This window comes from Scyliorhinus canicula, chromosome 10, assembly GCF_902713615.1.
Source record: "Scyliorhinus canicula chromosome 10, sScyCan1.1, whole genome shotgun sequence".
Classification (NCBI taxonomy): domain Eukaryota; kingdom Metazoa; phylum Chordata; class Chondrichthyes; order Carcharhiniformes; family Scyliorhinidae; genus Scyliorhinus; species Scyliorhinus canicula.
In genome coordinates this window covers 188161882-188187105 of record NC_052155.1, presented here as the reverse complement: position 1 = coordinate 188187105, position 25224 = coordinate 188161882, and the positions used below count along the sequence as shown (strand labels likewise).

Below are 25224 nucleotides of genomic sequence, written 5' to 3'. Positions count from 1 at the left end.
TGCCTGGCATTGTGTGTCACAAATACTTTTGGTCACTTCAGTCCAAGCTTGAATGTTGGCTAGGTCTTCCTGTGTATGTGAACAATTCACATTCAGTGCAGCCTCAGTATAATCATAGCAGTATAATTATGCTCATAACCTCCCGCAAAATTTCAAACTCTGCCAACCAACATGCAACTTGTCATAATTCTCCAAAAGTTCTATTTTGTATCTACCATTTGTACCTATCACAACCTACCATTTAGTACATCTATGCCATAAACTATCCCTCATAGCGGGCATCCTGCGAAAGGACAAAAATCACAAGAACAGCTGCAAAATTCTTACAGGGCGTGATAGGGTAGATGTGGATAGGATGTTCCCCCTGGCTGGTGTGTCCAGAACCAGGGACAGTGTCAGAATAAGGGGTAGGTCATTTAAGACAGAGGAGGAAATTTCTTCACCCAGAGGGTGATGAACATGTGGAATTCTCTACCTCAGAGGGGTGTGGAACATGATCAAGACAGAAATCACTGTGGTCCCGGATGTCAAAGACATCGAGGGATATGGGGATATTGGGGGAGAAATATTAGCTGACCGGCAATGGCGAAATTACCCGAGAGCAGATGTGCAAACACCATGATGTTCAGCAGCTACAGCTGCTTGGGAACAGGCACCAACATCAAAACAACAACTCACATTGGCAGTGAATAACCACCTCAAACACCCCATTTGTGGCTTCTTGTGGATTGGTGTCTCCGGCAACCAGCAAAAGTGCACGAGGCGATCCTGTCCCCAACGGATTTGACTTGGGGCACCTCCATCAGCTTGCGTAGATGGAAAAATGCCGACAATCCCTCATAACTCATAGGGGCTGGTTTAGCACACTGGGCTAAATCGCTCGCTTTTAAAGCAGACCAAGGCAGGCCACCAGCACGGTTCAATTCCCGTACCAGCCTCCCCGAACAGGCACTGGAATGTGGCGACTAGGGGCTTTTCACAGTAACTTCATTGAAGCCTACTCGTGACAATAAGCGATTTTCATTTCATATAACTCCCACTTCATATAATCGATCAGCAACAACCCATTTATAGATAATGTACTGGGCCACAAATACACCCAGTAAAATTCAACATTTATTGGAAGCACTGCTTCCAACCAGCAGGGCAAGCTGATTGAAGATCTGGATATAGTTTAAAGTAACATGACAAAAAAAAGTTTAAAAACACATTCCATCCCAGCTTCACTAAATTTACCAAACAATTGAAGACAATTTCAAACTGCAATCTAAAATCCAAATATTTTCACTTTGTACTCTTAAATCAGGAGTCGACATTTTACGCCAGGCACATGTGCCCAGTAACTTCAAACAAATTTGTGAATTTAAAATGGCACGGTATGCACACTGGGGACACTTTGGACAAGTACCTGATCCAATTCCATGACTTTAGTTTCTAAACCGCTCTGTTGGATGACAACTATGGAAACTCTGCTCGTAGACCATCCCTTCCAACTGTTTTCTGATCAGCTCCAACAGCCTTCTTCCTTCTCCTGATTTTTTTTCTATCCTGGACGTTTATCACATTAGTTGCTGCCGCTTGATGCATGATTATTACAGAGCTCCACGACTGCATGGCTTGCCAGCTGGTGCCACTTGCAGAAATCTGCAATTCTCACAAGTCACCACGAGGATGTCAGCTGATTGATTTTCATTAAACTGTTAAAATCTTAGCAGCTCAATAAAGGGAATGTAGCAAGCTAGATTTCGGGTTTACATCTAAATCATCACTATAAAATTTGGACTTGTGAGGATATTTAGAAACGGGAGAGGTTGGTGGGGGAGATGGTGAGGGTGGACAGGAGATACGCGGAGGCTCCGGAGGAGGGATTGCTGAGGGAGCGGCGTAACCTTCAGGCCAAGTTCGACTTGCTGACCACCAGAAAGGTGGAAGCTCAGTGGAGGAAGGCACAGGGAGCGGTGTACGAATATGGGGAGAAGGCGGGTAGGATGCTGGCGCATAAGCTCCGTAAGCGGGACGTGGCCAGGGAGATTGGTGGAGTGACGGATAGGGGAACAAATGTGGTGCGAAGGGGGGTGGACATTAATGGGGTCTTCAGGGACTTTTATGGGGAATTGTACCGGTCCGAGCCCCCGGTGGTGGGGGTGGGGGTGGGGTTGGGGGGGGGGAATGGGGCGCTTTTTGGACAGGCTGAGATTTCCGAAGGTTGAGGAGGGGCAGGTGGAGGGGCTGGGGCGCCGATTGAGCTGGAGGAGCTGGTCAAAGGGATAGGCAGCATGCAGTCAGGAAAGGCGCCGGGGCCGGATGGGTTCCCGGTCGAATTTTACAAAATGTACGCAGACCTGCTGGGACCCCTGTTGGTTAGGACCTTCAACGAGGCAAGGGAGACGGGGGGTCTATGTCACGGGCGTTGATTTCCTTGATCCTTAAACGGGACAAGGACCCCCTGCAGTGTGGATCATATAGGCCAATCTCATTGTTAAATGTGGATGCCAAGCTGTTGCCGAAGATCTTAGCCACAAGGATAGAGGACTGTGTGCCGGGGGTCGTTCATGAGGACCAGACGGGGTTTGTGAAGGGAAGGCAGCTGAACACCAATATACGTAGGCTTCTGAATGTTATAATGATGCCGGCGGTAGAAGGGGAGGCAGAGATAGTGGTAGCATTAGACGCGGAGAAGGCCTTTGATAGGGTTGAGTGGGGGTACTTGTGGGATATGCTGGAAAGGTTTGGGTTCAGGGAGGGGTTTGTCAGTTGGGTGAGGCTGTTATATGAGGCCCCGATGGCGAGCGTTGCCACGAATAGGAGGAGATCGGAGTACTTTTGGTTGTACTGGGGGACGAGACAGGGGTGTCTCCTGTCCCCTTGCTCTTTGCGTTGGCAATTGAGCCCCTGGCCATGGCGTTGAGGGAGTCGAGGAATTGGAGGGGTCTGGTGCGGGGTGGGGAGGAGCACCGAGTGTCACTATACGCAGATGACTTGTTGCTATATGTGGCGGACCCAGTGGGGGGAATGCCGGAGGTGATGAAGATTCTTAGGGAATTTAGGGGCTTTTCAGGGTACAAGCTCAACCTGGGTAAGAGTGAGCTGTTCGTCGTGCACCCGGGGGATCAAGAGGAGGAGATTGGTAGGCTCCCACTAAAAAGGGCGGGGAGGAGCTTTAGGTACCTGGGAGTCCAGGTGGCTAGGAGCTGGGGGGCCCTACACAAACTTAACCTCACTAGGCTGGTGGAGCAAATGGAGGAGGAGTTTAAAAGATGGGACATGTTGCCGCTGTCGCTGGCGGGCAGGGTGCAGTCAGTCAAGATGACGGTGCTCCTGAGGTTTTTGTTCCTGTTCCAGTGCCTCCCCATCCTTATCCCAAAGGCCTTTTTAGGAGGGTCAACAGGAGTATTACGGGATTTGTATGGGTGCATGGGACTCTGAGGGTGAGAAGGGTGTTGTTGGAGGGGGGGCAGGGTTAGCTCTGTGGGTACTATTGGGCTGCCAACGCAGCGATGGTGCATAAGTGGGTAATGGACGGGGCAGGGGCAGCATGGAAGAGGATGGAGATGGCGTCCTGTGTGGGCACGAGCCTGGAGGCGCTGGTAACGGCGCCGTTGCCGCTCCCTCCAACGAGGTATACCATGAGCCCAGTGGTTGCGGCTACCCTCAAAATCTGGGGGCAATGGAGACGGTATAGGGGGGAGTTTGGGGGCTCGATGGAGTCCCCGATACAGGGGAACCACCGGTTTGTACCAGGGTGCATCGATGGCGGGTTTCTTGGCTGGCACAGGGTAGGTATTAGGATGTTGAGGGACCTGTTTGTGGATGGGAGGTTTGCGAGCCTGAGTGAGTTAGAGGGGAAGTTTGGGCTCCCCCCGGGGAACATGTTTAGGTACATGCAGGTTCGGGCGTTTGCCAGGCGGCAGGTGGAGGGGTTCCCTCTGCTGCCCCCACGTGGGGTACGGAACAGGGTGCTCGCGGGGGTCTGGGTTGGAGGAGGGAGGATTTCGGACGTGTACCACGTCATGCAGGAGGTGGATGAGGCCTCGGTGGAGGAACTGAAGGGTAAATGGGAAGAGGAGCTGGGTGAGGTGATCGAGGAGGGGATGTGGGCGGATGCCCTGGAGAGAGTGAATTTCTCCTCTTCCTGTGCGAGGCTTAGCCTCATACAGTTCAAGGTGCTACATAGGGCCCACATGATCGGGACGAGGATGAGTAGGTTTTTCGGGGCGAGGACAGGTGTGCTAGGTGCTCGGGGAGCCCAGCGAACCATGCCCATATGTTCTGGGCATGCCCAGCGCTGGGGGAATTTTGGAAGTGGGTAGCAAGGACGGTGTCGAGGGTGGTAGGATCCAGGGTCAAGCCAGGCTGGGGACTCGCAATTTTTGGGGTTGCAGTGGAGCCGGGAGTGCAGGAGGCAAAAGAGGCTGGTGTTCTGGCCTTTGCGTCCCTAGTAGCCCGGCGGAGGATTTTGCTTCAATGGAAGGATGTGAGGCCCCCAAGCATGGAGGCCTGGATCAATGATATGGCGGGGTTCATCAAATTGGAGAGGGTGAAATTTGTCCTGAGGGGATCAGTACAGGGGTTTTTTTAGGCGGTGGCAGCCTTTCCTGGACTTCCTGGCAGAACGGTAGGGAAAGAGGCTAGCGGCAGCAGCAGCAGCAACCCGGGGGGGGGGAGGAGGAGAGCGAGAAGTGTGTACATGTGTTTATTGAATATGCCGGGTGCTTGCCTATTTCTTCTTTTTGTAGTGGCTGGGTGGCTGGGGGGGCGGGGGGGGGGGGGGTTTGGTTTTGGGGGTTATTGTGTTTTTTCTCTTTTTTGTTGTTAATACTGTTTTCTTGGTGTTATTTTCTGTTTTTGATATTTTTTGAAAATCTTAATAAAAATTATTTTTTTTAAAAAGAGGATATTTAGAAAAGGGAGCTCCATTAACAATTGTGACTCGATTTGAAATATTCCCCCATTAAGAGTCTAACAAACCAGCCACGATCCCAATAACAAACCAATGTTTACAAGCGCTGAAGCTCATAACGCTTGCAAGGCCTCAAATTGCAGATGCTGCAAGTTATAAGCTACTGTGACTACGATTAACATACTTGGTGCTGAACCACTTTTCCCAGACTTCAATACAATTTTACAAAACAATACATGGCCACATGACAAGTGTTATGGCCAACATAATAGTCTTTCAGTTCCTGGGTGAAAAAGCACCAAGCTGCAATGGAAAACTAGAGAACATGTTAATAACAAGAAAGGAATAAGCATGACTTTCAGTCTTCGTAAGTACATAATAAACAGGAATGATAGTAGGCCATTCGCTCCTCAAGCATGCCCCGACATTCGGTAAAATGATGCGTGATCTGATTGTGGCCTTAAATCCACTTTCCTGTCTCCCCCACAGAACCCTCACTGCCTTGTCGATCAGAAATCTGTCTAATTCAGCCTCAAATATATTCAATGAGCCAGCCTCCTCCGTTTCCTGTAAAAGAGAATTCCAAAGACTAACAACCCGCTTGAGAGAAGGAATTCCGCTTCATCTCCATTTTAAATTCGAAATTCCTTATTTTTAAACCGTGCTGTCTGTTTCTAGATCCCCCACAAGGGTGCTTCCATTGCTGGAGTGCTAAACGTTGTAGCGTGCAAAGTTTAACAATGAAAAATAGTGCGTGCGCATGCGTGGGATACTTACTGTGCCTGATAGAGGAAGAGGTCAATGATATTGTCTCTGCCCTTTGGATGATTGAAGAAGACAAAGAGTGACCAGTGGATTAACCATGTCCTCTGTTGAAGAGATTGAAGTGGAGAACTGACAGACTAGGAGAAAGAAATGAAACAAGCTTTTAATCTGCAGGTTAAATCTATTTTATAACTCCATTTGCATGAGACACACTCAAGATACTGAGCATATTGATACACTCATTTTGTAATTTGAAAACTGCTCATTTTCTCCCCGTGTCTGCGTGGGTTTCCTCCGGGTGCTCCCATTTCCTCCCACAGTCCAAAGATGTGTAGGTTAGGTGGATTGGCCATGCTAAATTGCCCCTTAGTAACCAAAATTAAGTGGGGTTACGGGGATAGAATGGACCCAAGTGGGGTGCTCTTTCAGACGATGGTTGCAGATTCAATGGGCCGAACGGCCTCCTTCTGCACTGTAGGGATTCTATGCTACCATAAATTGACTAAACTGAACCTTGGGAGAAAGTATGCAACACGTGATAGGTGCTTACATTGTTATCAATGGTTTCTTTGAGTCGTGTTAGATCCTCCATCGCAGCTTCCCAGTTCTGCATCAGAATCTCTGATGCTAGTTTCCCCCAGAGTGAACTCAGGGCGTTCCGGTCAGTGGAAGGAACCTGTTGAAAAGGAAAGAAAATGCTGTAAATTATTTCAACTTAATGAGCTTGTTCCCTTACATAACTGGTGGGGCAAACCAAACAATCGCTGAAACGTGGAAACTACCCAAAGCCAGCATCGGCGACAGTCCCATCGGTTTGCTTTTCCAGTGCAAGATAGCAGTTTGGGGGGGGGGGGTCACGCGGTAATTCTGATTGATCAGTAAAAAGCTTATTAAGTGCTGGCCAGATTGCTGGAATTAAATTTCACTACTGTGCGTTTCAACCTGCCTGTGACACAACATAATTTAGCACATTCAGAACCCAAACTTTTACAAAACGTTTTAACTTTTCTTGATTAACGGCTGCAGGGCTCCACATGGCACTGCGCCAGAGGGACTTGGTTTCGACAAATTAAAGCCTTACAGTTTCTTTTGTGTATTTGTTTCTTAAACTACTGATATTGCCTTTCCTGCCGTGAATTAGCAAATGATTAGTTCAGCACAGTGACTTTAAATATAGCAAGCTGTACAATACTCCACAGATGCAATCAGTGGCAATGCGCACGTCAAGTCAATAAAATTGGAAAAACACAAAGAAAAAGATGCTGCTCATGACTAATTATTGATACATTTGTCTTTCTGAACTTGAACACCAAGGCAGATAACTGACAAACTCTGCTTTGTGCTGTTAAGATTTCACCAAAACACAGCAATCACACAAGTAGCTTACCCCCAACTTCATAGCAATTATTTTTTTTTTTTAGAAAACATTTTATTGAGGCATTTATAATTTTAACATTTTAAACAAAGAGATCCAACACACACAGAAACCCCACAATAACATACCCAACTCCCCCCAGCCCTAGGCCCTAACAACCCATACATTAGATTCCCTGCCCTTAATTGTCACTTCCATGCCTCCCCTTTCCCCCCCACCCCTCTCAGGGAGCGAACCCCTGCAGTGAACCCCTTAAGGTGAACTTAATTTTCTCTAGCCTAAGAAACCCTGCCATGTCACTGACCCAAACCCCTGACTTTGGAGGCTCTGAGTCCCTCCATCCCAGCAAAATCCATCTCTGGCCACCAGGGAAGCAAAGGCCAAAACATCAGCCTCTCTCCTCCCCCCCCCCCCCCCCCCCCCACCCTGGGATCTTCCAGCACTCCAAATATTGCCACCTCTGGACTCGGAGTCACCCACCTCTGACATGACATCTGGAAATCCCTGCCATAAAAACCTCAGCCTCGGACACGCCCAGAAAATATGTACATGATTCGCTGGGCTTACCCCGTACCTCCCACAACTGTCCTCCACCTGCTCAACCGGGCCACAGTCTTATGAGCCCTGTGGACCACCTTAAATTGGATCAGGCTAAGCCTGGCACACGTTCAGGATGCGTTGACTCTCCTCAGGGCCTTCTCACATAACTCGACTTTCAACTCCCCTCCCAGCTCTTCCTCCCACTTCCTCTTCATCTCCCCAAATAGAACCCCTTCCCACTCCAAAAGTTCCTCATATATTTCCGAGACCCTCCCCTCCCCAACTCCTGTTTTTATCATCTTATCCTGCAACCCCCTTAGTGGGAGGCGAGGGAAAACCGGGACCTGCCTCCGGACAAAATCCCGCACTTGCAAGTACCGGAAACCATTCCCCGCTGGCAACTCGAACTCCTCCTCTAGCTCCTCCAAGCTCGGGAAACCCTCCTCAATGAAGAGAGCCCCAAATCTCTCAATCTCTGCCTGCTGACTGCTCCTGAACTCCCCGTCCAGTCTCCCTGGAGCAAACCAGTGGTTATCACAGATTGGTGACCACACCGACGCCCCCTCCAGTCTCATGTGCTTCGTCTATTGGCCCCACACTCTCAGGGCTGCCACTACCACGGGGCTTGTGGAGTACCGAGCCAGTGAGAACAGCCTTCAGACTTGTGCCCTTTCAAGACACCGCCTCCACTTGCTCCCACACCGACCCCTCCCCCACTACCCATTTCCTAACCATCGATAGATTAGCTGTCCAGTAGAATTAATAAAGTTTGGAAGGGTCAAGCCCCCCTCCCCGCGTCCCGCTCAAGAAGGACAATCTTTGCCCTCTGGGCTTTCCCGGCCCATATAAAACCCGAGATCACCGCATTCATCTTCCTAAAAAATGCCTCAGGGATGGAGATTGGAAGACACTAACACGAACAGCAACCTCAGGAGGACCTTCACTGCAATTATGTACACGGGATGCAGGTAAAACCATTCTATTGCAGATGAATTAATGCAATGACGAATTTTCAGTGGGTATGCCTATAAAGTTTTATAGAGATCATGGCTTCCAGCATTTACTCGAGTCATTCTAAAGTGACAGACTCATTAATCAACCAACAGTGTTATATTCACAAGAGGTTGATGTTTACACTTACACAAACCGCCTCCCCCACTTCCCCACCCCATAATAACGTGGTCCCAAGAAAAACGTTATTTACATTAGATTTTATTTCTCCATCTAAATTTACTCTTGTCCACAAAAGAGAGCTGAAGTCATTTGATGCAGAAAGTCAAGAGAGAAATCAATTTTCAATTCCTCAGAAACATATTTCAAGCTTCTATTTCAAATTATTACATTATAAATTCTGGTTCACATCCAGGATTGTATTACATCACACTGGCATTGACTTCAATCCTCCAGAAGCACTGAAAGTTCTCAAGTGTCCGATCAGGTGTCAAGACTTTGTCTGTATTTACCATTTATGCTGACTTTCTGCCTCATGTGGAATGTTGTTACTGCTTATACCCAGAGCAGTGCTTGGATATTTTGCATATACATTTCTTACGGGAGGCCCCATCACACCCTCCTCTCTCCTCTTTCCCCCCCCCACCCCATTATACACACTTCACACTCGCTCCTGCTTCCCATCAATTTGGAAACAAATATTTTGAGACAGCATGCATTTCTATAGTGCCTTTCATGACCCCAGGATGCTCTAAAGTGTTTTACAGCCTTTGCAGTGTCGTTGCTGTTGTAATGTTAGTAATAATAATAATCTTTATTCGTATCACAAGTAGGCTTACATTAACACGGCAATGAAGTTACTGTGAAAATCCCCTCGTCGCCACATTCCTGTTCGGGTACACAGAGGGAGAATTCAGAATGTCCAATTCGCCTAACAAGTCTTTCGGGACTTGTGGGAGAAAACCGGAGCACCCGGAGGAAACCCACGCAGCCACGGGGAGAACGTGTCGACTCCACACAGACATGGACCCAAACTGGAAATCGAACCCAGGAAAGATGTGCTGTTAGGTAATTTGGACATTCTGAATTCTCCGTCTGTGTACCCGAACAGGCGACAGATTTTCACAGTAACTTTATTGCAGTGTTAATGTAAGCCTACTTGTGACAATAATAAATATTATTGTAAGAAAAAACATACTCCTAATCATGGGCAACAAGACCTGATCAGAGCCTCCAGACATTCAAGCACCAAGCATCATTTACCTGTAGGAAACGGTACTCACCAAAACTCTGAAAAAGTAGAGATATTCTGCTGCTCCCGAATAATTGCCACACTCATACTGGAATTTAGCATATCGGTACAAGGTGTCCAAATATTCCTGGCGAAACTTCAAAGAAGAAAGATTGTTTTTAAACTAAGCTGGAGGGAAGAAAGACTTTTCAATTTATGATGCTATCTTTCTTACTGGAGAATTAACACAAATGATACAATTTGATGTAAATTATACCAAGGATGTGTAATTTTGGGAATAACTATTCTTCATCAGTTTTAAAGATTCAACAATTGAGCAGCTTTGTTACATCAAGTCAAGTTCCATTTCATCCGAAAATATATTTAAGGTGAATTATTTGAAACTAGTGAGGTAGTTTGTGACAAAATAATTGACTGGCACCATTAAAAATTAAGCCTGGGCAAACAGGTTCCCTTCCAAGTCACTCACTACCCTGACGTGGAAATATATCCCCATTCCTTCACTGTCGCTGGGGCAAACCCCTGGAACTTCTGCCCTAACAGCACTCTGGGTGAACCGACACCTGAAGAACTGCAGTGGTTCCAGAAGGCAACTCGCCAATATCTTCTGAAGGACAACTAGGAATGGGCAATAAATGCTGGCCGAACCAGCGACGCCCACATCCCGCAAATTAATTTTTTTTTAAACATCCGGCAGAGGCTTGGGGAAAGCCTAAGGTGAGGAGCGCTAATCCATTGTTTGAACAATTCCATCATTCCATAACAGCTGAACGACAAAATCATTCTGAACTCAATAATTAAATATCTACAATAATTAACGTATGCCAACTTACCCCATGCTTTTCTGCTAGATAATCAAACAGCATGCGTCCGTCCCTATTTAGAAAATAAAGATTTTAAGTGATTGAAAGCACACATTCATTTAACAATTATTTACAATTGAAGGATGTTGCAGGAAACATGTCCTGGAATGTTTAAAGGAACAAAAAGGTGGTGCAAAAACGTGCAATATTTCATTGGTACCAAGAATAGTGCATTAATCAACAGTTTTTGGAATTGACTATTATCCTATACTGGATATGTGCAGATGGAAACTAGAACAAGCTCACCATATACTCACCCTGTACATGTGCATGCATATATTCACAAATGCCAAGACGGATTAGAGACTGATGCCATTTCAAATCAGCCCAAATCGACATTTAAGTTTTCTCAAATCAAAACATAATGGTCTGTTTTTCATTATTGCACCACATTTGGGTTAACTATGAAAGTATGCTTTGGCTGGCAGTCTGTTGAACTCCAGCCAATCCTGCAAAACAACTAAATGTGTGCAATCATACAATGTGTATGGATGTAGAATAAACAGGCTTCCAACACGCAGAAATATGTTTCGAACTGAAGAGGTCAATCCTTTGTCAAGGGAAACTTGTGGCAGGAGCATGAGCATTTTGGTCAACACTGTACACCTGTGATCTCTGTCCACTCATAAAAATACGATAATGCATCTCATTTTCCACCTTAAATTTGCTTTCAAAAGCTAGGCATGTTGGGTATAAGGAAGTGGTGAAGCATCCAGGGGTAAATTAGGACTTGACCAATTTTTCTTTTAAATCATGTTTCCCCCATTAGCCAATGGGGAAAAATTAGGGAAACAGGGGAAAATAAGCCAAAATTAGAAGAGACATCAAGGGAATCTGAAAGGCATAGAATGTCTAGACCAGTTAAGTCACAAGGGAGTTTGGCACGATGGGATGGTATTTATTTTAATGCAATAAGTCTGACAACCAAAGCAGATGAATTGAGGGCACAAGTTAAAACATAGGGGTATGATGTCATTGCTGTCACTGAGACATGGTTGAGAGGGGCAGGATTGGCCCTCAGGCGAGACAGGGAAGGAGGTAAAAGAGGAGGGGTGACACAATTTTAATCAGGGAATTAATTACAGCAGTAAGGAGAGCCGACATCTTAGAAGGCTCTTCAACGAAAGCCATATGCGTATAACATAAATACCAAAAAGGAGCATCACATTGCTGGGAGTGTTCTATAGGTCCCCTAACAGTCCGAGCGAAACAGAAGAGCAGATATGTAGGCAGATTTCAGATAAGTGTTAAAGTAATAGGGTAGTGATAGTGGGGGATTTCACCTTCTCGGACATTAACTGGGGTAGTCATAGCATGAAAGGTACAGAGGGAGCAGAATTCTTCAAATGCATCCAAGAGAACCTTTTAAGCCAGTTTTTAGGTAACGAAGCCGTGTAAGTGGTTGAACTATCAGTGGGGGAGCACTTTGCAGGCAGTGATCATAACTCTGTTAGGTTCAAGATTGTTATGGAGAAGGACAAAGATGGGCCTGAGATCAAAATTCTAAACTGGGGGAGGGCCAATTTTAATAAGATCAGATATGATTTGGTCAGTGTGGACTGGGAGCAGACACTTTGAGGTAAATCTGTGACAGAACAGTGGAACACATTCAATCAGGAAAAAGGGTAGGACCAACAAATCCAGTGAACCCTGGATTTTGAGGGATATGCAGCGTTGAATAAGGAGAAAAAGGGAGGCTTATGGCAGATATCGAGGGCTCAAAACTCCGGATGGAGTTTAATCCGGACAAATGTGAGGTATGTATTTTGGAAGGTCTAATACAGGTAGGGAATATACAGTGAATGGTCGAACCTTCAAGACTATTGAAAGTCAGAGAGATCTAGGTGTACAGGTCCACAGGTCACCGAAAGGGGCAACGCAGGTGGAGAAGGTAGTCAAGAAGGCATATGCATGCTTGCCTTCATTGGCCAGGGCATTGAGTATAAGAATTGGCAAGTCATGTTGCAGCTGTATAGAACCTGAGTTAGGCCACACTTGGAGAATAGTGTTCAATTCTGATCGCCACACTACCAGAAGGATATGGAGGCTTTAGAGAGGGTGGCAGAAGAGATTTACCAGGATGTTGCCTGGTATGGAGGGCATTTGCTATGGAGCAGTTGAATAAACTCGGTTTGCTCTCACTGGAACGACAGAGGTTGAGGGGCGACCTAATAGAGGTCTACAAAATTATGAGGGGCATAGACAGAGTGGATAGTCAGAGGCTTTTCCCGAGGGTAGAGGGGTCAATTACAAGTGGGCATAGGTTTAAGGTGTGAGGAGCAAGGTTTACATATAGACATAGACATAGAATTTACAGTGCAGAGGAAGGCCATTCGGCCCATCGAGTCTGCACCGGCTCTTGGAAAGAGCATCCTACCCCCTACCCAAGGTCAAAACCTCCACCCTATCCCCATAACTCAGTAACCCCACCCAACACGAAGGGCAATTTTGGACACTACGGGCAATTTATCATGGCCAATCCACCTAACCCGCACATCTTTGGACTGTGGGAGGAAACCGGAGCACCCGGAGGAAACCCACGCACACACGGGGAGGATGTGCAGACTCCGCACAGACAGTGATCCAAGCCGGAATCGAACCTGGGACCCTGGAGCTGTGAAGCGATTGTGCTATCCACAATGCTACCATGCTGTTTAAGAGGAGATGTTCGAGGCAAGTCTTTTTACACAGAGGGTAGTGGGTGCCTGGAACTCGCTGCCGGAGGTGGTGGTGGAAGCAGGGACTATAGTGACATTTAAGGGGCAAATACATAAAAGGGATACGGACCCAGGATGGAGAAGATTTTAGTTTAGACGGGCAGCATGGTCGGCACAGGCTTGGAGGGCCGAAGGGCCTGTTCCTGTGCTGTACTTTTCTTTGTTCTTTGTAAAACAGCAGAAGCCCTAGAGGCATATGGAATGTGCAAGAGGAAACTTAAAAAGGAAATTAGGAGAACAAAAAGGGGACATGAAAGGATACTGGCAGTAAAATAAAAGAAAATCCCAAGTTGTTTTACGAGTATATTACGGGTAAAAGGATAACTAGGGAAACGAGTGGGCCTATTAAGGACCACAGTGGTAATTTGCCTGTGGAGTCGGAGGATGTATGTAGAGTTCTAAATGAATACTTCACGTCAGTGTCCACTCGTGAGAGGGACGGTGTGGGTATAGAAATCAGGGAGACGGACTGGAATAAAATTGAAGAGATTAACATAGACCGAGAGGTTCAGAGTGGTCTGGCAGGTTTAAAAGTAGACAAATCTCCAGGGCCAAATGAAATGTATCCCAGGCTGTTGAGTGAAGCAAGGGAGGAAATAGCAGGGGCTCTGGCAATAATTTTCAATTCCTCTCTGGCCAAGGAGAGGTGCTAGAGGACTGGAGGATAGCCAATGTGGCACCATTATTCAAGAAGGGAGGAAGGGATAAATCAGGAAACTACAGGACAGTCAGTCTAACCACAGTGGTGGGGAAACTACTGGAAGCAATTCTGAGAGACAGAATAAATTTGCATTTGGAGGGACAGGGATTAATCAGGAACAGTCAGCATGGTTTTGTTAAGGGGAGGTCGTGTCTGACCAACTGGATTGAATTTTTCGAAGAGGTGACCTGGTGTGTAGATGAGGGAAATGCATTTGACGTCATCTACTTGGACTTCAACAAGGATTTTGATAAAGTCCCACATGGGAGACTGATAGCGGAAGAAGAACCCATGGGATCCTAGGAAATTTGGCAAATTGGATCCAAAGTTGGTTGAGCGACAGCAAGCAGAGGGTGATGGTCGAGGGGTGTTTTTCTGACTGGAAGTCTTTGTCCAGTGGGGTTCCGCAAGGATCAGTGTTGGGGCCCTTTCTATTTATGGTTTATATAAATGATTTAGATACGAATGTAGGAAGGTCAATCAGCAAGTTTGCGGATGATATGAAAATTGGTGGGGTGGTAAACAGTGAGGAGGATAGCCTTCGATTACAGGAGAATATAGATGAGCTGGTCAGATGAGCTGATCAGTGACAAATGGAATTAAACCTGGATAAGTGTGAGATGATGTATTTGAGTAGGACAAACAAGGCAAGGGAATACATGATAAGCGACAGGACCCTGGAAAGCACAAGGATCAGAGGTACCTTGGTGTGCATGTACACTGGTCCCTCAAGGTAGCACAGCAGGTGAATACAGTATGGTACACTTGCCTTTATTAGCCAAGGCAAAGAGTTTAAGAGCAGGGAGGTTATGTTGCAACTGTATAAAACGTTGGTTCAGCCACAGCTAGAGTATTGTGTCTGGAATCCACAGTATAGGAGGGATGTGATCGCACTGGAAAGGGTGCAGAGGAGATTTACCAGGATGTTGTCTGGGCTGAAGTGTGTTTGTTATGAAGAGAGATGATTGTTTCCCTTGGTCAGAGGAGACTTGGTTGGGATGTATGAAATCTTGAAGGGCATAGATGGAGTAGACAGGAAGAAACTTTGCCCCTTGGTGGAAAGATCAGTGACCAAGGGGCATAGATTTAAGATAAGGGGCAGGAGGTTCAGAGGGGATGTGCGAAAACCGTTTTTGCCCAGAGGGTGGTGGAAGTCTGGAACTCGCTGCCGCTGCCTGAAAGGGTGGTGGAGGCATCGGCCCTTAAAACATTTAAGAAGTATTTTGGTGTGCACTTGCGATAACAAGACATACAAAGCTATGGGGCAAGTGCTGGGAAATGGGTTGAGAATAGTTAGGTAGCTGTTTTTGACCATCGCAGACGCGATAGGCAAAAGGGCCTTTTCTGTGCTGTATGACTATGAGGACTAAAGAGGTCAAATCTGTTTGGATAAAGAATCATGAAAACCTTTACAAATCATTTTTGTTCCCTTTTATCTTCTTCAGCACATAATAATAATCTTTAATATTGTCACAAGTAGGCTTACATTAACACTGCAAAGAGGTTACTGAAAATCCCCTAGTCGCCACATTCCAGCACCTGTTCGGGTACACGGAGGGAGAATTCAGAATGTCCAATTCACCCAATAGCACATCTTTCGGGACTCGTGGGAGGAAACTGGAGCACCCGGAGGAAACCCACGCAGACACGGGTAGAACGTGCAGACTTCGCCCAGACAGTGACCCAAGCCGGGAATCAAACCCAGGACCCTGGAGCTGGAAAGCAACAGTGCTAACCACTGTGCTACCGTGCCACCTTCTGACAGCTTCGGTGCAAACCATACAACTGAATAATTGTCTTCTCAATTGTCACTTCAATACTATTTGTTCTGTAAAACCTTGTGCAGAAAATGTAATTTGACTGAACTCATCATGCCCCCAGCCAGCTTCCACCAATGCAGGAGGGGATGGTCAGCAACAAGAATTGCCGACAACTTTGGCTTCCCTGACCGGGAGGCACCTGGGCCAACAATCCAATCGATCCCTTGGTTAACTCAGGGTTCAAATTGGCAACCTTCCTGTGAATGCATTCATCTATTACTCAAATAATCCGCAACCTTAAGTGCATTTCCTCTTTTATTATGATTTTATCTGCAGCGTACAAAAAAGTAATTGTGACTGACAGCTACACGTGCACAACAGACATTTGCAATTATATCTATCCAGAATTTTGCTTCATATGTTTCTGTTAATTCTAAGTTTTTGGCTTGCTCTCTTGGTATATTGACTATTGCAAGAGCAGGGCAAAACACCTCTCTCACAAACTTTTCCCACAGCGGATAAAAATTCCTTGTATTCACAGAAGTACTGAAAATTGAGAACTCCAGCCTGAAAGGCAGATCTACACAGGGCTTCGCACATGTGAACTATCAGAACATGAAATGGGCAGTATTGTCACTAAGATTCTGAATTTCCTTTTCCAGAACTGTGTTTTTCTTTTAAGTCTGGTCTTTCAGGTGCAAGGAGAAAACGCTGATGTCACCAACAAGACCAGTATTCATTGCCCATGTCAAAATATTGCTCTCGGAAGGTGATGGTGGTGAACCCCCTCATTGAACTGCTGTAGTCCAAGTGGTGGACCTGGACACTGTAATCAGCGAACATCCCCACTTCTGACCGTACAATGGAAGGAAAGTCATTGAGGAAGCACCTGAAGACAATTAGGCCCAGGACACTGCCCAAAGGAACTCTTGGGACTGAGATGATTGACCTCCAACACCCATCTTCCTTTGCACTGGGTATAACTCCAGGTCTTGGAGCTTTCCCATCCAACTTCTTTTTTTTTAAATCTTTTTATTGGCAATTTCTCATATTCATAAACAATTGTGTATATATACACATCACATTTTTCTCACCCGTGCTAATTTACTTTATTGCACAGAAAGGTTTATTTTGTCTTTTGTTTAATTGACCCTACAGACATTTCGCTGCCCTCTGAATCGGTCTATAGTTCCTTCACACTCTCCCTTCCCTCCCCCCTCCCCCCTCCCCTCTCCCCCCCCCCCCCCCCACCCCCACCCCCCCACACTCCCTCCCTTCAGCTGTGTTTTGCTTTATCTTCAGGGAAAGAGGGTTTACCCCCTCCCCCCTCTTCTCTTTTGCGGTTTCCCCACCCTCCTTCCATATCTCTCCCCCCCCCCCCCCCCACGCTCCCTCCGGGTTGCACAGTCCTTTGGTTACAGATCTTCTTGGTTTTTTATTCTCAACTTACTCCTTGTTGCTGGCCTGGAATAGGTTTGGGAACAAGCCAACAAACTGCCCCCAAGTATCCACGAAGCCTTCCTCCCACCCTCGGATGGCATACTTAATCTTCTCCAGTTGGAGACATTCCGAAAGGTCAGCGAGCCAGTCTGCAGCTGTGGGTGGTGCTGTCCAGCCGAGCAGGATTCTGCAGCGTGCCATTAGGGAAGCAAAAGCAAGAGCGTTGGCCCCCCTTCCCCACGTGTAGGTCTGGCTGCTCCGATATCCCGAAGATTGCCACTATTGGGCATGGCTTCACCCTCACCCCCCCACAACCTTCGACATTGCCTCGGGGGAGGCTGCCTCGGGGGAGGCTGCCTCGGGGGAGGCTGCCTCGGGGGAGGCTGCCTCGGGGGAGGCTGCCTCGGGGGAGGCTGCCTCGGGGGAGGCTGCCTCGGGGGAGGCTGCCTCGGGGGAGGCTGCCTCGGGGGAGGCTGCCTCGGGGGGAGGCTGCCTCGGGGGGGGCTGCCTCGGGGGGAGGCTGCCTCGGGGGGAGGCTGCCTCGGAGGAGGCTGCCCAGAACCCAGCAAGTTTGGGACAGGCCCAGAACATGTGGGTGTGGTCATCCAAATTCTAATGGCTTCAGTAATTTTTTTTGGAAGCTATTTTCACTTCATATGGATTTAAACAATAGGTTGGCAAGTGTTTACCCTGCAGACGTGACACATTTGAAGCCAAAGACAACTGAATCCATGATTTTGTGCAGTGTAATGATGGTAACAAGACATCATTCTAAACCCATTTCTTTCTTTTTTTCTAATCTAGTGTACCCAATTCATTTTTTTCCAATGAAGGGGCAATTTAGTGTGACCAATCCACCTACCCTGCACATCTTTGGGTTGTGGGCTGAAACCCACGCAGACACAGGGGAGAATGTGCAAACTCCACACCGACAGTGAACCAGAGCTGGAATCGAACCCGAGAGCTCGGTGCCGTGAGGCAGCAGTGCTAACCACTGCGCCGCCCCTTATTCTAAACCGATTTCAAATAAGGTTCGCTATTTCAGTTTTCATAAAACTTCTCCTCGTTCAACTCTTCAGCCCAAACAAAATTTTGAACTGAGCTACGTGACGAGATAATTGCTTGGCTGCAGAAATATGGATATGCTCAAGAGGCCAGGATTGTGAAAAACACTCAAATTAAATTTTTAATAGACCAAATAAGCCAGTGAAAAATTGATGTTGCACTGAATTAGGGAGTTTAAAGTAAAATTAAACTAGACAAGAAGTTGAAAATATCACTTGGCCTCATTGCAAAGATGCAAATAAATCTCTAGTTACCCTGATTTCAGTATATGCACTGGCATGTACTAGCAAAGAAAATGTAACCTAATAGGGCCATGCTACTTTAGCCCTCATCCTCAACAGCTTTATGAACACTTGCCCAAGTACAGATTTGTTCAAACGACCATATTTATTTGTTTAAACTTCTGATCCACTTGGAAGATTGACTCAATTATGTTTCAACTTGAAGCATTTAACCAGGCTTATTTATTCAAAAAAAAAATCACATCTTTCTATTAACATCACTATGGGAAATTACATTTTCCTTAACTTATGCTAATCAACCAGCAACCAATTGTGAATAAGTTATAATTTATATTAATTAGAGAGCTCCATACAGTCAGGCATCGTCAGTGCAATAACTCTAGAACACCCATTAAAGTTCAAAGTCAATTTACTTCAACCTTGTGGCATTGCTCCTTAGCTGAAGCACAATTATACAAGGACTTAACTTCAAACGCCCAAGCAGCTTAAGGCACCCAATTACCCTTTAACGACAGCAAGAACAACCGGATGGGCACAACTGGTTGCCATACATAAAATAGCTGTCATCGTTCTATTATTTGTTTTAGAATCTCTACATTGTAAGGAGTTTGGTCCATATGCATCCCAGTATGTAATTTATAAATATCTTCTAAACATGAAAAAGGAAATGAGGACCACCTGTTCAGCATGTGACTATCTGCCCACGAGTTGAAGTTGATGAACACATTTTATCCCGAACCCTGCTCATCGCATGCTGATTCCTTGCAAATGTACTTCTTTACAATGAAAGGCCAGGGGGAAAGAAAATTTGAGGAAAAAAGATTTTTCGCCGCTGCATTTACGGGATGCTCAATCGGTTTCCGAGCACGTTTTAGTTGAGATCTGCACCAAACGGTTCAGAGCTTTATTGGCAACTGTACAGAATTCAACAGTTAGCTGAGATTTTGCAATGGGTATAGTGTATTGGTACCTTGCAATAGCATCAAGTTCTAGTGCTTCATCCAATCATCTGACTGTACTGCATCATTCAAGCACTTGTTTGCCATGTTGTTTAGTTTCTCCATCCCCCGCCGAGGCTCAAACTATTACATATTACCCTTTGCTTCCTATATTTTGTCACTGGAAGACTAACATCATGACCATTCAGTTTCTCTCCTGCAATATGTAACCACAATGAACTGGATGGACAATGTGCTGAACGTAACTGGACAATGGAGTATGCGGCATTCTTGAGCAAAAGGAAACATGGACTGACACTGTAATGCTCAGACGCACAATGCCCAAAAGGTGCCATTATTGTGCTGTGAATGATGCTTCTAACAAGAACGACATTCCCAGTGAGGCAACAATGTTTGATTCTCTTTCTAATGAATACTTCAAACGCAATTTGTTTAAAGGGAAGGTTTTTCTTGCTCTCGGGGGTAATAGCAATTAGCAAGATGAGTTTTGCCCCACCAAGGTTGACAACAGCATTAAGTATTTCTCGCATCCGCAATATTTTGCAATTGGACTTGTAACTGAATATCCTTCATGCATTCCAAGAACTCAGAGGTTGGAAAGCATTGTCTTTCAGTTGCCAACAAAAACAAAGGCTGTTAATAAGCTCGGGAAATTTAAGATTAAAAGCTATTTTAGTGATCTGTAGCAGATTGGGAAGGACATTTGTAGGGTACGTGCTATTGTCACATCAGAATCATTTGACACAAGCAGGCTTCCTGCATAATTGGATACAAGTGAATGCAGCACTATATTTTAATAGGGCATCAAATCTAATAGGTAGAGCAATTGAAATTATTCTGACAATAAATACATTTAACAAACAAAATTGAATTAGAATGAAAATCGCTTATTGTCACAAGTAGGCTTCAATGAAGTTACTGTGAAAAGCCCCTAGTCGCCACATTCCGGCGCCTGTCCGGGGAGGTTGGTACGGGAAGGTGAGTGTTTTGCAGTGCAGTCTGTCAAAAAGGGCTTACTTGGATTTTCAGTAATTTAAGGTCCACATGAATGGCTTCCAATTAAAAGAAATATAGAGGAAGACAATGGAAATGGATTTATTGATTAAAAAATAAGAGTTTTGGGTGAGGCGGGGTTGGGTGCAGCTGAAGTTGAATTTGACTTGGCTGGTGGAGCAGGTGAAGGGGCATTTTAAGTAGTGGGATGTGCTGCTGCTGTCGCTGGCAGGACCGGCGCCGACAGCGAAAATTACGATGCCGCCATCGGTATTTCAATCTCCCGATCTTTGACCCAGAGTCGTTCTTTAAAAAGGTCAATTCGCTGATTTCTGGGTTCGTGTGGGCTGGGAAGACCCCGCGCGCGTTGGGGGGGGGGGGGGGGGGGGGGAGAGCCGAATTTAAGGAACTTCTAATGGACAGCGAACATTGCCATGGTCAGGAAATAGATAGTGGGGGTGGGTTGATGTGGGGGCAGATGAAAGCAGCTTCTTGTAAGGGATCGAGTTGACAGTGCCTCTGCTGTTGTAACTGGCCAGACACTCCGTGTGCCCGATGGTGGTGTTGGCCTTGAGGGTGTGGTGGTGGCAGCGGAGGCAGCATTTGGGACTGGAGGGTGCCTCGGTGTGGGCACAGATTTGTGACAATCATAGGTATGCACCGGCAGGGGGCGCGGTAACTGAATGAGATGTTTCAGGGTTGGCGGCAGGTGGGAATCAAATGGTTTGGACACCTGTTTATGTGGAGGATCTGGAAGAAGAGTATGGGCCGCCCAGGGGGAACGGTTTTACGTACTTGCAGGTTCGGGATTTTGTGAGGAGAGAGGTGCCGTCCTTTCATGGGTTACCGCTCTTGGGGTTGCAGGATAAAGTGCTGTCGAAGGAGGAGTTAGGGGATGTGAAGGTGTCCCAAGGTCTACTAGGAGCTGATGGATTGGGAGGACTCCAGTGGGGAATATAAAGTGGAAGTGGGAGGAGGAGCTGGGTGGGGAGGTGGAGACTGGTACACGGGCTGAGACCCTGCGGAGGGTGAATGCATCCTAGTCATGTTCGAGGCTAAGCCTCATTCAGTTTAAGGTAATTCACAGGGCACAGATGACGGTTGCAGGTATGAGCATGTTTTCTGAGGGGGCAGAAGATAGGTGTGACTGGGAAGGCCCGTGAATCACGTCCACATGTTTTGGGCATGTCAAAAATGAAGGGGTTCTGGCATGGCTTTGCGAATGTAACGTCTGAGGTGTTGGGGTTGACAGTGGCCCCGGGTCCAGAAGTGGCGATATTTGGGCTGTCTGAAGACCCGGGAGTCCGAGGGGCGAGAGAGGCTGGCGTTTTGGCCTTTGCCGCCCTGATAGCCTGGAGACGGATCTTGCTTGGGTGGCGAGACTCGGAGCCACCAAAAGTGGGGTTGTGGGTGAGCGACCTGGAAGAATTCCTGAGGCTGGAGAAGGTCAAGTTCATCCTGAGGGGGTCGGCTGATGGGTTCGCTCGGAGGTGGAAGAAGTTTGTTGTCTTCTTTAAGGAGGATTGAGGGGGGTTGGAGCGAGAGAGAGAGAGAGAGAGAGAAGGAGAGAGGGGGTGATGGTGGGCAGGTGGATGTTGCTTATTTATTTTGTACGAATTTGCTTCTGCTTTGGTTTGTTTTATGAAAATACCTGAATAAAATATTTTTTTAAAATAAGAAAACATATGCGAGAACTATAAAGTTACAGTGAAGCTTTTCAGAGTAGTGAAACGTGGATTTATGCGTGTTAACTCATCAAATGTGCAAACAACATACATAGGAAGAGCAGAAATGGCAGATGTTGCAACAAAACAGAAAATGGCTAGATTACTGGTAGAAATCTCTCAGGCAATGGCAAATATAACAACACAATGTTACACAGGATAGTGATCAAGTGCAAATAGCAACATATAACTAATACAAACTGAACTGGTGAAGGATGTTTTGAAAGGGAGCCAGGAGGCACAGTAAATATAACACTTCGAGATACAAACTTCGAGATACAAACTGCATCCTGTCCTCCATGAAATACATCCACCAAGGTTTTACAATACACTGGGCAGAGCATATTCGGAAGCGATGTACAAAACTTCCTCACAAGATGAACATTTGCACCGGAGAGGTGCAAGAGAAACAGCAACAAGAATAAGGGTGGGGATTTGCAAGGAAAAAGGTTCAAGCACTACGGTGTAGAAAAAAAGGTTGTCAAACAGAAACCTCGTGGAGCCATGAAAATATTAAATGTCGATAATACCACATCACCGTTACAAATTAAGCCAAAGCAGAAAGTTACATTTTAAATGAGTAAAATTGAAAAAAAGTTGGGACAGACTTAGTTCAAGAGAACCATTAATTTATCTGGCAGGACAGATATCTGTCGCTAATAGTTGGCAGCTACACTGGGGGAGCTGGGGGTACAGTGAGGCTGAGCTTCCATCTACTGCCTGGAGTTCCCTCTCAGCTTTGCATTCCGTGAAACCCCAAACCTTTTCAACTGTATGCAGCACAATATTCTGTACATTTTATATAAAAGGCCACGACATTCAAAAGTGCAGGTTAAGTATTAGCACATGACAGTTTTGAATAGATTGCCCCTTCACAGTCAGAACTTACACCCTTAAGTTCAGACTCTGTCTTTTTGAAGAACATTTCTACACCCGTAATCTTTTTGAATTAGACATTTATGGAGTTGGAAAGTACGGCACAATATTCTCAACTCGGGCTGCAGCAGCTAATCTTCTGCTCTGACTTCCTAAACTGAATCACCAAACTGTCACTGTTAACAGCACTCTACCCTTCAAAGACTTGGCTAAGTAAATCCAGAACTTGCGGCAGTGGCTTTTAATGAAAGCTGTAGCTAACTCTTTCAAGCCTTCGATTTTGTATCCTGTACAGCTCCACACAGGAAGCACTAAATTCAAATTCAGATTTGAAGACATCAACGGAGGATATTTCTGGTGCCGAACTGGAAAATGTTAGTGAACAGCTTGTAATGTCATTATCACCGGGCTTTTTGAAGTAATATCTATAATGAACTAACTGACCTGCAGGACAATTCATGGTGGATCTGGAATTTTACACACCAGTCCAAAAAGTGATTTCAACACAAATGAAGGAGGAAATCACATCAATTCTTTTAAAATCAGGTATTGAAGAAACGCGTGCTTCAGCATATCATTTATTTCTTACATGTTGAAACGAGCACTCAGCACATCAGCAAGAGAACTGGCTTGGAGGAGCTGCCAAATCAGGCCACGTGAGGGAGTAGACTATCAGCAGAGATGGAGCCACGAACCAAGGCTGCAGCCATAAATCATTTAATTGAATAGGGTAAGTTAAACTCAGCACACTCTCAGTGTCAAACCCATTAACTATTCAAAACCAATTTCACTACCACTTCATACTAAAAAACAGAATGCTTTAATTTCAGTCCAGCTATGATTTTAATAATCAAAACAGGCACTGAAGAGCTTCATATTCATTTCTCCCAACAGCACAATCTGTTCCTCCTCCCAACTTATGATATAAATTTAAATAGCTGTGCTTTGATGCAATGCCGCCCCCCACCCCAAGCACACACTGAGACAACTCAACTGTCCACAGATTTCATTTCAGACACAGCAGCACTATCCAGGTACTGATCAATCAAACCACATTTTGTTGAGCAAGTCATCCATAAAACGATGTTTTTGAAAAAATTGGAAGATTGTGTACTGGAATGGGCAAATAAAGGAACACCTCAAGTGTTTTAAAGTGAAGTAGTGCCACTGTTTTAAAGCTAAAAACAAACCAAATTGAATAGAAAGCAAGACAATACATGTGACAATGTTTAATTGAAATACATCATGATCTGAAATGTCTTGTTTCCTGCTGTGCAGTGTGAGGCAGACAGAGCCATTTTCTCTTGGTAAACATCGGGAAAACTAACCAGGCATGGGAATACACAATGAAAGGTAGGACGCTAGGAAGTACAGAGGAATCTTTGGATTGCGTCCACACATCCCTGAAGGCAGCAGAACAGGTCTATAAGGTGGTTAAGAAGGCATATGGCAGGGGTGGGCAAACTTTTCCGTGCAAGGGCCACATTCAGAAATTCACAATTTTAAAGGGCCGCATAGTATATTAAGTAAAATAATTACTTCACCCGGTTATGATTCTGGGCGCCTCATATAGAACATAGAACAGTACAGCACAGAACAGGCCCTTCGGCCCTCGACGTTGTGCTGAGCAATGATCACGCTACTCAAGTCAACGTATCCACCCTATACCAGTAAGTAACTCAACAGCCCCCCCCATTAACCTTTAAAAACCCTGTGCTGACCATGCTGCCCGTCTAAACTAAAATCTTCTACACTTCCTGGGTCCGTATCCCTCGATTCCCATCCTATTCATGTATTTGTCAAGATGCCCCTTAAACGTCACTATCGTCCCTGCTTCCACCACCTCCTCAGCAGCGAGTTCAGAGACATGTACCATACAGACTGCCATGTACAAAGGGTTAATGGTTGACCTTTGGGAATGGGCTTGCATTCAGCTCCCAGTGATGGCAGCAAAGCTTCCCATCTTTTAGAACCGGAACAAGTGAAGCAAATGGGAAGTCTCAAACCAGATTCTAATGGGCTTACATCCAAATAAAACCAGTTATGGCCAGACAATTTCCAAGAATATTACACACACACAGGACCTGACCCTTGGATTGCTA

The 25224-nt window shown here is 45.9% G+C and overlaps 1 protein-coding gene across 1 annotated transcript in view; it reads right to left on the bottom strand.

Moving 5' to 3' along the window:
* Positions 1–25224, bottom strand: part of LOC119972857 (eukaryotic translation initiation factor 3 subunit E) — a 156769-nt gene that overhangs the window by 107611 nt on the left and 23934 nt on the right. The window contains exons 4-7 of the mRNA XM_038810363.1: positions 10617–10659; positions 9815–9919; positions 6216–6341; positions 5678–5802 (exon numbers count right to left, since the gene is read on the bottom strand). Coding sequence (XP_038666291.1) covers positions 5678–5802; positions 6216–6341; positions 9815–9919; positions 10617–10659 — 399 coding nt within the window. The remainder of the gene's footprint in view (positions 1–5677; positions 5803–6215; positions 6342–9814; positions 9920–10616; positions 10660–25224) is intronic.